The sequence below is a fragment of the Sinocyclocheilus anshuiensis genome, unplaced genomic scaffold (genome assembly GCF_001515605.1).
Source record: "Sinocyclocheilus anshuiensis isolate Anshui unplaced genomic scaffold, SAMN03320099.WGS_v1.1 scaffold745, whole genome shotgun sequence".
In the NCBI taxonomy this organism is placed as follows: Eukaryota; Metazoa; Chordata; class Actinopteri; order Cypriniformes; family Cyprinidae; genus Sinocyclocheilus; species Sinocyclocheilus anshuiensis.
In genome coordinates this window covers 195,153-205,704 of record NW_015540128.1, presented here as the reverse complement: position 1 = coordinate 205,704, position 10,552 = coordinate 195,153, and the positions used below count along the sequence as shown (strand labels likewise).

The window sequence follows — 10,552 nt, the reverse complement described above, 5'->3', positions numbered from 1 at the left end:
TCTCTCTCTCACACACACACTCTCTCTCTCTCACACACACACACAACACACACACACATACACACACTCTCTCTCTCTCTCTCTCACACTCAAGCTCACACACACCTGTCTTGTGTCGCGCCGCCTGCTGTGTGTAAGACAGGGCCGTTTGTAGCTCCGATTTCTCAGACACTAGGATGCCGATGGTCTGAATGTGAACCTGAATGTGGAAGACATGCATCAGTAAACACGCACAAAAACTTCCATTTATATAACAGCACTGACATTAAGCTAATGTCAATTAAATTACATTCAACAGTTAACATATTTACTGTTACATTTGTAAGGTGGAATTTTATCATCACATACATTTCCTCTTAATCACAGCCAAAACTGGTAAATGACTTCTGCTGTCAATAAAACATCTGTTGTTTACTATATTATCAACAAGTTCCTGAATGAATCAGTGCCGTAGATCTGAGCACTCAGATTCGTTTGAAGTGAGTGAATTTGTTCAGTCAGATTGTATGACCTGTTCGATGTAATTACGGCCAAATATTGTGTCGATAATGCTCCCAGCATACTTGTTTATTAGCGAACAGGACATGACTTCAATCCTGCATAATCTGTTCACCTGTAGCTGTTCACGCATCGCTCCTTGCTCCTTAGTGAACTTCTGCTCAAACTCTTTCCGCTCCTGATGAGAAGAGATAATGCACAATAAGAGAAGACGCTCATTAATAAACCATAAATGAGCAATCTAATAACACTGCTGGCAGCTTACTGTACCTTCTGTAGTTGATCAGAAAGCTCCTGAGACTGCTTCGTCTGAAAACAATGAACAAACAATTAACTCATGTGTGTTTATTAAGTAATAAATCATTAAACCGACACCCACAAGCATGTTAAACAGGGACCTGAGCTTCGTTAAAGACAATACGAATTCAAAATGCATCTTATTGACTTAAAAAATCATTGTGCAAATGTCTGATCTGAAAAATGCGCTTTAAAATAAAAAAATATGTTTGACTGATATTATTAAATAAAAAATATATTTGACTAATATTATTAATATTAAGTACTAACATCAAATCTTAACATGTGCAATCCAATCTAAAACTTACTAAAATAATGAAACCGAATAAACAGAATGAAAATAATAAACAGTTATTATGTATTAATATTAACCATTTAATTAACTCAATAAAGCACTCAAGGCATTAAAGTGAAGTATATGCACAATACAGCATGACCTCTCAAATAGACGAGTAAAGCAATGTTTACTAGGCCATGCATTTGTGTCCGAATAAAAGTTAATTATATGTGTGTTTAATAATCCTATCAGTTCACAATGTATGCAATCTTGAACCTCTAATCAAAGAATTGCTTTTGTTCCTCTTTTGCAAGTCACTTTGGACAAAAGCATCTTCTAAATGCATAAATGTAGAAGTTAAAATCTAAACTTAGTATGCAAGACGACCGTCTGAGGCACAAGAACATGGGCAAACAATTTAAAAACTAGAAATTGAAACCATGTTGCATGTTAAAAGTAGCAAAGTAGCAATCAATGTCACATCTTCAAAAACTCCATTGTGCTGCACTCTGTTACTGAATGCTTGTGAACTGCATTATGGGGCGTTACAGACACACAGCCACGTATCATGCACACACTCTTACCAGTGTCTCGAGTTTGGACGAGAGCTGAGTGTTTGTGAGCGCGCTGGAGTCCAGAGCCACTGCCAGCTCCTGGTTGCGCGTCTGACGTGTCAGCATGCATAGAAAAAGAAAAAGAGAGAGAGAGAGAGAGAGAGAGAGAGAGAGAGGACAAATGAAAGGCAAACAGGCGGTGATATGGTGTAACACAAAGAATCTGTTATATGTGTAATTGGACTCTCTAAACACTGAGTGATGTGGGATACTAACAGGCATTTGTTCATATTCAAACTGGGTGACATTTAACATTTTACTCAAGAGTGTTCCTAAAGTAGAAACAAATGGGTTATCTCTATCTGTATCAAAATTGTAGATTTGTTACAGACCAAAGCTATTGATCGCATCATCTTGAGCATTTAGTCATTTATAATGAGAATGATATGAACCAAATATATGAGCTATAGTAACAAAAACTGCTGAAAATGTTTGAAGTTATATACACTACCACTCAAAAGTGTGTGATGAAAATTATGAAATTACTATTTAATATTTGAATTAAGCAAGGATGCATTAAATTTATCAAAAGTGACAGTAAAGACAGTTAATGTTACAAAAGATTTCGGTTTCATTTTTTGGATTTCTATGTTTAGTTATTAAGATTAAAAAATGCTACAGATAAAAAATATGAGCACTAGTAATAATGATAATTGACTACCACGAATAAAAAACTGCTCAGATTGGGATCAAGTTATGTAAACTACTCTTCAAAAATGTGTGGTCAAAATTTATATTTTTAAATAAAATAACACTTCTTTATTTAGCAAGGACACATCAAATTGATCAAAAGTGACAGTGAAGACATTTATAATGTTTCAAAATATTTCTATTTCAAATAAATGCTGTTCTTTTGAACTTTAAATTCATCTGTGAATCCTGGAAAATAAAATGCATCACAGTTTCCACAGAAATATTGTGCAGCACGACTGTTTTCAACACTGATAATAATCAGAAATGTTTCTTGAGCAGCAAATCAGCATATTAGAATGATTTCTGAAGATCATGTGACACTGAAGACTGGAGGAATGATGCTGAAAATACAGCTGCGCATCACAGGAATACATTACAGTTTAACAGATAATCACATAGAAAACAGTAATTTTAAATTATAATAATATTTCACAATTTTTACTGTATTTTTGATCAAATAAATGCAACCTTAGTGAGCAGAAGAGACGTTTTTCAAAAACATTAAAAGTAACGCATGACTGCTATCTACAGACACTCAGGCTTCTATGCGGATGAAGCCAGTGAAACTTTAACTTATAAACAGAGCCTCGTTCTGCCATGCAGCCTGTTACAGACGTGTGTGTGACGCTGAATCAGGATGTTTGTTCAGTGTGTAGCAGGAGATCATGGGATCAAATGCCAGAACTAGTCCTACAGGACACACCGCGATAACGCACATACTGACAGATACATAACCAATTATACCAATTAAGATATAGATTACAGAAGCACACAGCACAGATAAGAGGAAAACGGTTTCAGGTCTTTTTTAATACTTTATATTTAGCAGAAATAGATGAAATTGTTCTTGATTTGGTCTGTAAACCATGAGGGAATCAATCGATTGTGAAAATGATATCAAGTGACTAATCAGCATCAGCCAATGCTGTAACCCTACAGACTACAAGCTATTTCCATCATAAGAACTCATGCTTCAATAAGATTATCCTGCTAGTGACCGTTCAGAGTGGTAATTATAAACTGCTAGACTAAAATAAATGACCTTACTGTACAGTTTTGCACATCTACTTTTAAAAAAAAAAATAAAAGCTCAGGTGAATTAATAGTAAAACATATCAAAATACCTCCAGTTCCTTCTCGCTGACCGTCGGCGGACCGCTGTCTCCATTGATGTATGTTGTTGACTGCATTAAACCCAAGAAGAAAATCAGAATTCAAAGCTTTGCCCCGAATCATTTAATCAATTCATTCTGGAACGGTTTAAATGTTGATATTTGGGTTATTTACAAGTGTTGCATACAAATTAAACTGCTTCTATTCCAAGTCTTGCAAAAGTGTTTATACATTTATGTTTGTAATTCACTCAAGCCATGCAAGTTCTAAAGAATTTGGTTTATTTGGGAGGAGCCTGTTGAGTTTAGTTCTTAAAAGTCGAGACGAAATCAAAACAGGTAATTTAATTTCTTAAAAAATGCATTTGGCCTCATTTGTTGTCAATCTAGACCTTTTATTGACATTTTAAGAAGTCTATCCACTTCTGAAATTACTTTTCTGCTGATGTAATCAAGCAGGGTGGAAAAATATAACATCATAGCATCCCAATCCAACCAAACCCAAAGACTGAAGCAAGCAGAAGCCGTGACTCACCTCAGACAGCAGTCCATTGAGCTGCTGGGAAATCTGTCTCAGGCTCTCGGTGGACGACAGCGGCCTGCAAACACAAACATGTGAGTTCAGCGTATCAGAACAGACCATTAGGTGCTACAGTTCTGAACTAAACAAGCATAACAAACATACAGAATCAAGGGTATCTGTGTAGAGTTAGTGTGCATGAACAGACAGAATAAAGCAGCAAGCTACAGCTCTTTATATAATAAACATTTTTATATAATAAACTTGAAGTATATTACATTTTACTACTTAGTCAATAACATGCATACCACACACTTTCATACTGTATGGTCATTTTTTAAACAAATGACAATGTGTTGTTCACATTATCGCACGAGTAGTTCATAAAAAAAATAAAAAACAATTATAGTATTTTTATGCTTTTCCACGTTGAATCCAGGGTATTTCTAGTCAAAAAAAAATGTAACAAACAAAAAAAAAATGTAACTACTTGAAATAAAAAGCATTAACTGAAATAAAACAAAATATAATAAACTTTTATTTCAACTAGTTGCCGAGGCTACTTTTCTCATTTTAATTTAGGTTAACGTGAAGCACTAAAATAACTAAAATTAAAACAAATAAAAATTAATAAAAACAATACAGACGTTTCTGGGGAAAAAAAAAACTACGGAAAAAAAGCGACAAAAGAGTAAAACTTGAATGAAAATGAAAATAGAAAATGTCTCATCACAGAGATTTTTGGTAAGATTCAAGACTCTTTATTGAAGTTTTTTTTTTAAATGCATCTGGGAAATAAGAAATGGAAAATATTTCCAGAACCAATGCATCAGAAAACCTGAGCCGTCACTGTTGCGCTCTATAAAACAATAAAACATTCTGATTGGCTGTAACGGTGTCATTCTTCAAAGAGAGAGAAACTTGTGTCACGTTCATGGCATGATATTTCTGTAGTAGCTTGTTCTCAAATAAAGAGTAAATTCACCTGTTATCTTCCAGAGGATGTTCATCGCCGTTTGCATCTCCTGTGTACTTCTGCTGGAAAAACATTTGAATGAAAAACACAAACTTGACATGCAAAACAAGACTTATGTGACAACATACCCGACAAGGCAATGCACCAAAAGACACACATGGATCAGATTAAAAACATGAGCAAACAACACACACAACAGCCGTGTTTCAAAACAGTTCTAGACTTCTGAAAGCCAGCTAAGGTGACTGACACCGAGACAGACAGACCTGCAGGCCAGGGTTATCAGAGTTAATAGCAGAAGCAGGGTTAGAGACGGGTTCAGCGCTGGTCTCCTCCAGCTCCTGCGAGACCCGGTCCACCGCATCCACATCATCCTGATGCAATACAGCGACAGAGACACATTAGACTCTCCGTGGGTTAAAACACACAACACACACACACCACATTCACAGTAAATATGCACAACAATCTATACATCCTCATATTTATCAAGTACATACATATAAAGGTGAAAAAAACATTTCCAGGCGTTCAATTCAATATATAATCAATCCCAGTATATTCAGACCCTGAAGCTTAATTTTGCATGCTAAAGATGCATTAAATTCAACATGAAAAAGCATTCACAGCATGCACTGTAAAAATAGATTTTATGAAGTTGCAAAATAAAGCTTTATTGGTGTGTATGTTTTAAAAGAAAAATACTATTTTAGTCTTTTAATCCAATGTGTTATTTGCCATTTCTTTGTAATTAGATGTTGCATTTACTTGCAATTTCTGAGTGCAAATGGTTTCTAAAAATTATTTTCAGTGCGAGTCGAATTCATCTAGCATATGAAACATTTACTGTATTTCTTTAAAATAAAGAGCACTGATGAATCGTTCACAATAAGAAACATGAATGAGTGATTTCATGCTGACTTTAAAAATTGCAACAGATGATGCAAACACCGACTTCTTCCTGCGATGACGATCTCACAGCATGCGAGGAAACACAGATGACGAATCAAAGAGCAAACGGAGGAGAAAGAGGAGGGACAGTGAGCAGCTCACCTGACTGTTGTTGACAAATGGAGGCTGAGACACTCCATTAGTCAGACTAAGATCAGACACCATAACTTTGAGAATATTCTCAATCTACAGAGGAAGGAGAGGCAGACCATAAAGCAAAAGGAGTGAGAGAGGAGGAAGCAGTAGTGATAACGTGATAAAGCAAACACAAGATGAAGGGTTAGTAGCGCCCGATTCAGATCAATCACACAGCTGGAAAACACACCTTTCTGGTATTTATATAGGCCTACTATTACAATTAGAATTACAATTTATTAGTATTTTGAATGAGCTTTTAGCTTATTTTATATTTTATGCTTTCATTTTAATTTTAGTCATTTTGTATTGTGCTCAGGGGTGTGCGATATATATCGTCTGCGATAATATCGTAATTGTTGTTTTAACGATGTGCGATTTGACATTATCGAGTATTTTGCAAAAAAATACATGTGTGTAAATACATCTAAATGCCACTTCAGATGCAGCTTCTGTGTTGATTTCATTTGCTTGGTAACAGCCCAATTCCCTGATTAAGTGTAAGAATTTGACTCAAAAGATAATGGACACTTCTAGAAAAAATGGCTTTATAAAGGTAAAAATGCCCATAAAATGTAAAAATCTGTTTAAACTTATTGGAAAAGATTAATTTCTATCAGTATGAACTGACCACCACACAGAATATGAAGAATATTAAAAACATTAGGAGTCAGCTGTCTTCGGCAGTCCTTAAGGTACCAGCACAATAACACACTCAGCAAAATATCGTCTAATTATCGTTATCGATAAAATCCCAGAAAATATCGAGATATTATTTTTTGTCAATATCGCACACCCCTAATTGTGCTTTTATCATTTTTATGAGTTTTTGTTATTTTTAGATATTAATATTTAGGTTTAATTTTCTAGGTTCAAGATCCATCACAAACATATTACATGTGATGTAATGTAGAGAAATATTTTTTTCTTCAGTTCATCATCCCTCAGTGCAACAACAAACTCAACCAACAATGAATTAAGCACATACACATTAAAAATAGAATATAGTTCATTATATTTATTATATTATATTCTTTTATAAGACATATGATGTGAATACAATAAACTGAATATGGCAGGGAGAAAAGAATAGAGCAGTGAATTTTTTATAAAAAATATATTAAACTATACAATGTACACAGAATCTGTATTTTAGTGTTTCAACTTCAACTAAAGCAAAACTAGAAATAAGTTTACATTTTTATTTATTTCAGCTTTAGTATTAACAAAATGTTGCCTATACAAAAATATAGTTAGTTAGTCAGTTTTAGTGCTTTAAATTCAATAAGCATTTTTCAGTTAGTTGCCAAGGCAACGTTTACTAACGTCAATTTATTTTAAGAATTTCATTGAATATTTATATATTTTGTTTTAATGTTTTGAACAGATTCATTTTTAGTTAGGGTTAATAACCCTGGATCAGACTCTCTGTAATACCTGTCGAATTACTGGCTGTTATGTGTAAACATGAATAATTATTATAAATGAGAAACCAATAGCTGTACAAAAACAGGCCCTCAAAATGGTGAAGAGGAAAAATAGTTCAACGAGCAAAAACTGACTAAATCCTCAAACAGTTCCTGAAACGAGGATTACTTCCTGCAGTGGGAAAGAGTCATTAACTGATCAGTCAAAACACAGCAGACAACCAAATCCCATCAGAGCAGACAGTGAGCATTCATCGCATCTGACGTGGATCGATTACGCACCTGACTCACATTGTCCGGCGAGTGTCTGTCCGCAGCTGCATCCAGCTGAACGCCTGCTTTAACCTTCCTCTTCTTCTTTGGTCCAGCACTTCCTGTGGATGGGGTTGTCTTCTGTTGAAACTCCTTCAGCTGCAGGACACAAGAGCAGAAATGTTTGATATTAAATATATCATATTACAGCTACAGTCAGTCACGAATGTGTGCAGATACACTGAAAAAAAAATGGTGTAGTAGGATTAAGTTTGAACCCATTTGTGACCCTGGAGCACAAAACCAGTCTTAAGTGTCAATTTTTCAAAATTGAGATTTATACATCATCCATAAATCAGCTTTCCATTGATGTATGGTTTGTTAGGATAGGACAACATTTGAAAATCTGGAATCTGAGGGTGCAAAAAAATCTAAATATTGAGAAAATCATCTTTAAAGTTGTCCAAATGAAGTTCTTAGCAATGCATATTACTAATCAAAAATTAAGTTTAGATATATTTACGGTAGGAAATTTACAAAATATCTTCATTGAACATGATCTTTACTTAATATCCTAATGATTTTTGGCATAAAAGAAAAATGTATAATTTTGACCCATACAATGTATTGTTGGCTATTGCTACAAATATACCCCAGCGACTTAAGACTGCTTTTGTGCTCCAGGGTCACATTTTCACTCCAAATTGCTAAATTGAAATTAAAAAGAAAATACAAATGTTAAGTATCACATTGAATTAAATGTGAAACTTGAAAGGAACACGCCACTATTTTTGAAAATAGGCTCATTTTCCAACTCCCCTAGAGTTAAACAGTTGAAGTTTACCGTTTTCGAATCCATTCGGCCGATCTCCGGGTCTGGTGCTAGCACTTTTAGCTGTAGCTTAGCATAGATAATTGAATCTGATTAGAGTATAGTTCCTAGCCATATCGGCCTAGAAAATCACAGCTTTTCATTTTCCGTCGGTCTTAGTACACGACACTGCTGATTAAAGTCACTGAGCAAAAATTATGAAGAAAAGTAATCCACACGACTCCAGTCCATCAATTAACTTCTTGTGAAATGAAAAGCTGTGTTTTTGTAATAAACAAATCCATAATAATAATAACGCTACGAGTCCATAATCCATAATAACGCTTCCTCCAGTGAAAAAGTGTTCTGGTCTGAATCAGGAGAGAAAGACTCTCATTCTGACGGCACCCATTCACTTGCAGTGAGACACTGATGCAATGCTACATTTCTCCAAATCTGATAAGGAGACAAACTCATCTACATCTGGGATGGCCTGCGGGTGAGTAAACTGTCTGCAAATAATCATTTTTAGCTGAACTAGTCCTTTAATACAATAACTGAAGAAAGGCAGAAAGGACTCAATCTCAAGTCAATGATCTGTCCTAATTCTGGCACAGTTTAAACACACTGGTTGGAATGCATTGTGAAAGTGTGTACAAACTAAATCAAGATAACTAAATCAAGTTCCACTGCACCAGTGACAGATATGACAACAAACTGCACATTCTGTTCGAGACTAACCTCCCGTCCAATCCTGCGATATGAGGACACGTCTCTAGCGGGTCAGGGTCGCAGTAGTGTGTTTGGGTGTGAATCAGCTCTCGTGGGACGGACGACTCTACATCAGATCTCATATGACAGAGCCTTGCTTTGCCATAACTTAAATTCCAGGGTTGATTTTTTTTCAAGCCGTGTTGACTTTCCAGGCCACAGACCGCATAAAGGACAGCAGCTGTGCTTCACAACCTACAGCAGACATGAGCTCCCTAACTAGACAGCACTTTTGGGCATCAAGTGGCTGCCTTCCTAGACAGCACACACATACATCATTAAAATCAATTTAAAGATCAATTAAACCTCAAAACAGCAATCTAAAGAGCATAATGAGGGCAGATTAAATCTATTAGTTAAGCACTTTTACTCTTAACAAACTAGACACTGAAGCAGCTGTTTCAATTAGAGCTGTCATTTTAACTAGCAGTTAGCAAGTACGTTAAGCTAACACTAATCAGTTGGTTAAATGAGCCTAAAGTCAATAAGAGTACTAAAATGGTATACAATTAATGTCTAGTTTTGGTTTATTTTAAACTAATTCACATTGTTGTTGTTTTTATTCTGTAACTAACGCCAAAACACTGAGGCTAACAGCATTAGCATGCCAAGTTAAACTAACACTGACTCACAGACACCTATGAAGCGCATTTCCGACAGGTTTAAATCGTTAAGAATGCGAATAGAGAGACGAACTCTTAATGAGTTCGTATTCAGGCCCTGCCGCAGCTCAGTCCCCGGGCTTTCCTGACAGCCGCGCCCGTCCAGGAGTGCTGGCAGCCGGATGCGGGCCCGCGGAGAGGCCGGTAGACGTGGAATGTCAACATGACGGATGAAACACGCGCTCGGACGCGATTCAATTACGATCATTAGTTGTGTTTTGTCACAAAGAGTGTAAAAGAAGACGTGAAAGTACATAAACGTACCTTTTTCTTGGCTGCAGCGAGTTTGATTTGCCTGTTCTGGTCCGCCATCCTCTCGCGCTTGCACACACACACACACACACACACACACTCACACAACATTGAATTATAAACTGTTCGTAGAATTCTAAAATGTTAATTTGTTCTACTTTTTAAATGTATATACATGCATGTTTTTGTTGCATATATATCTGTTCTAGATTCAATGTAAACACTATGCTTTGGCAATACATTGTAACAATTGTCATGCCAATAAAGCACATATTGAATTGAATTGAATTGAATTGAATTGAGA

The 10,552-nt window shown here is 35.7% G+C and overlaps 1 protein-coding gene across 1 annotated transcript in view; it reads right to left on the bottom strand.

Annotated features, from left to right (window-relative positions):
* Window positions 1-10,313, bottom strand: part of golga2 (golgin A2) — a 29,091-nt gene extending 18,778 nt beyond the window's left edge. Inside the window, exons 1-11 of the mRNA XM_016484510.1 lie at window positions 10,261-10,313; window positions 7,783-7,911; window positions 6,041-6,124; window positions 5,254-5,361; window positions 4,997-5,049; window positions 4,027-4,090; window positions 3,504-3,563; window positions 1,657-1,737; window positions 769-807; window positions 614-676; window positions 53-199 (exon numbers count right to left, since the gene is read on the bottom strand). Coding sequence (XP_016339996.1) covers window positions 53-199; window positions 614-676; window positions 769-807; window positions 1,657-1,737; window positions 3,504-3,563; window positions 4,027-4,090; window positions 4,997-5,049; window positions 5,254-5,361; window positions 6,041-6,124; window positions 7,783-7,911; window positions 10,261-10,308 — 876 coding nt within the window. The 5' untranslated portion in view covers window positions 10,309-10,313. The remainder of the gene's footprint in view (window positions 1-52; window positions 200-613; window positions 677-768; window positions 808-1,656; window positions 1,738-3,503; window positions 3,564-4,026; window positions 4,091-4,996; window positions 5,050-5,253; window positions 5,362-6,040; window positions 6,125-7,782; window positions 7,912-10,260) is intronic.
* Between the last annotated feature and the right edge of the window lie 239 nt (window positions 10,314-10,552).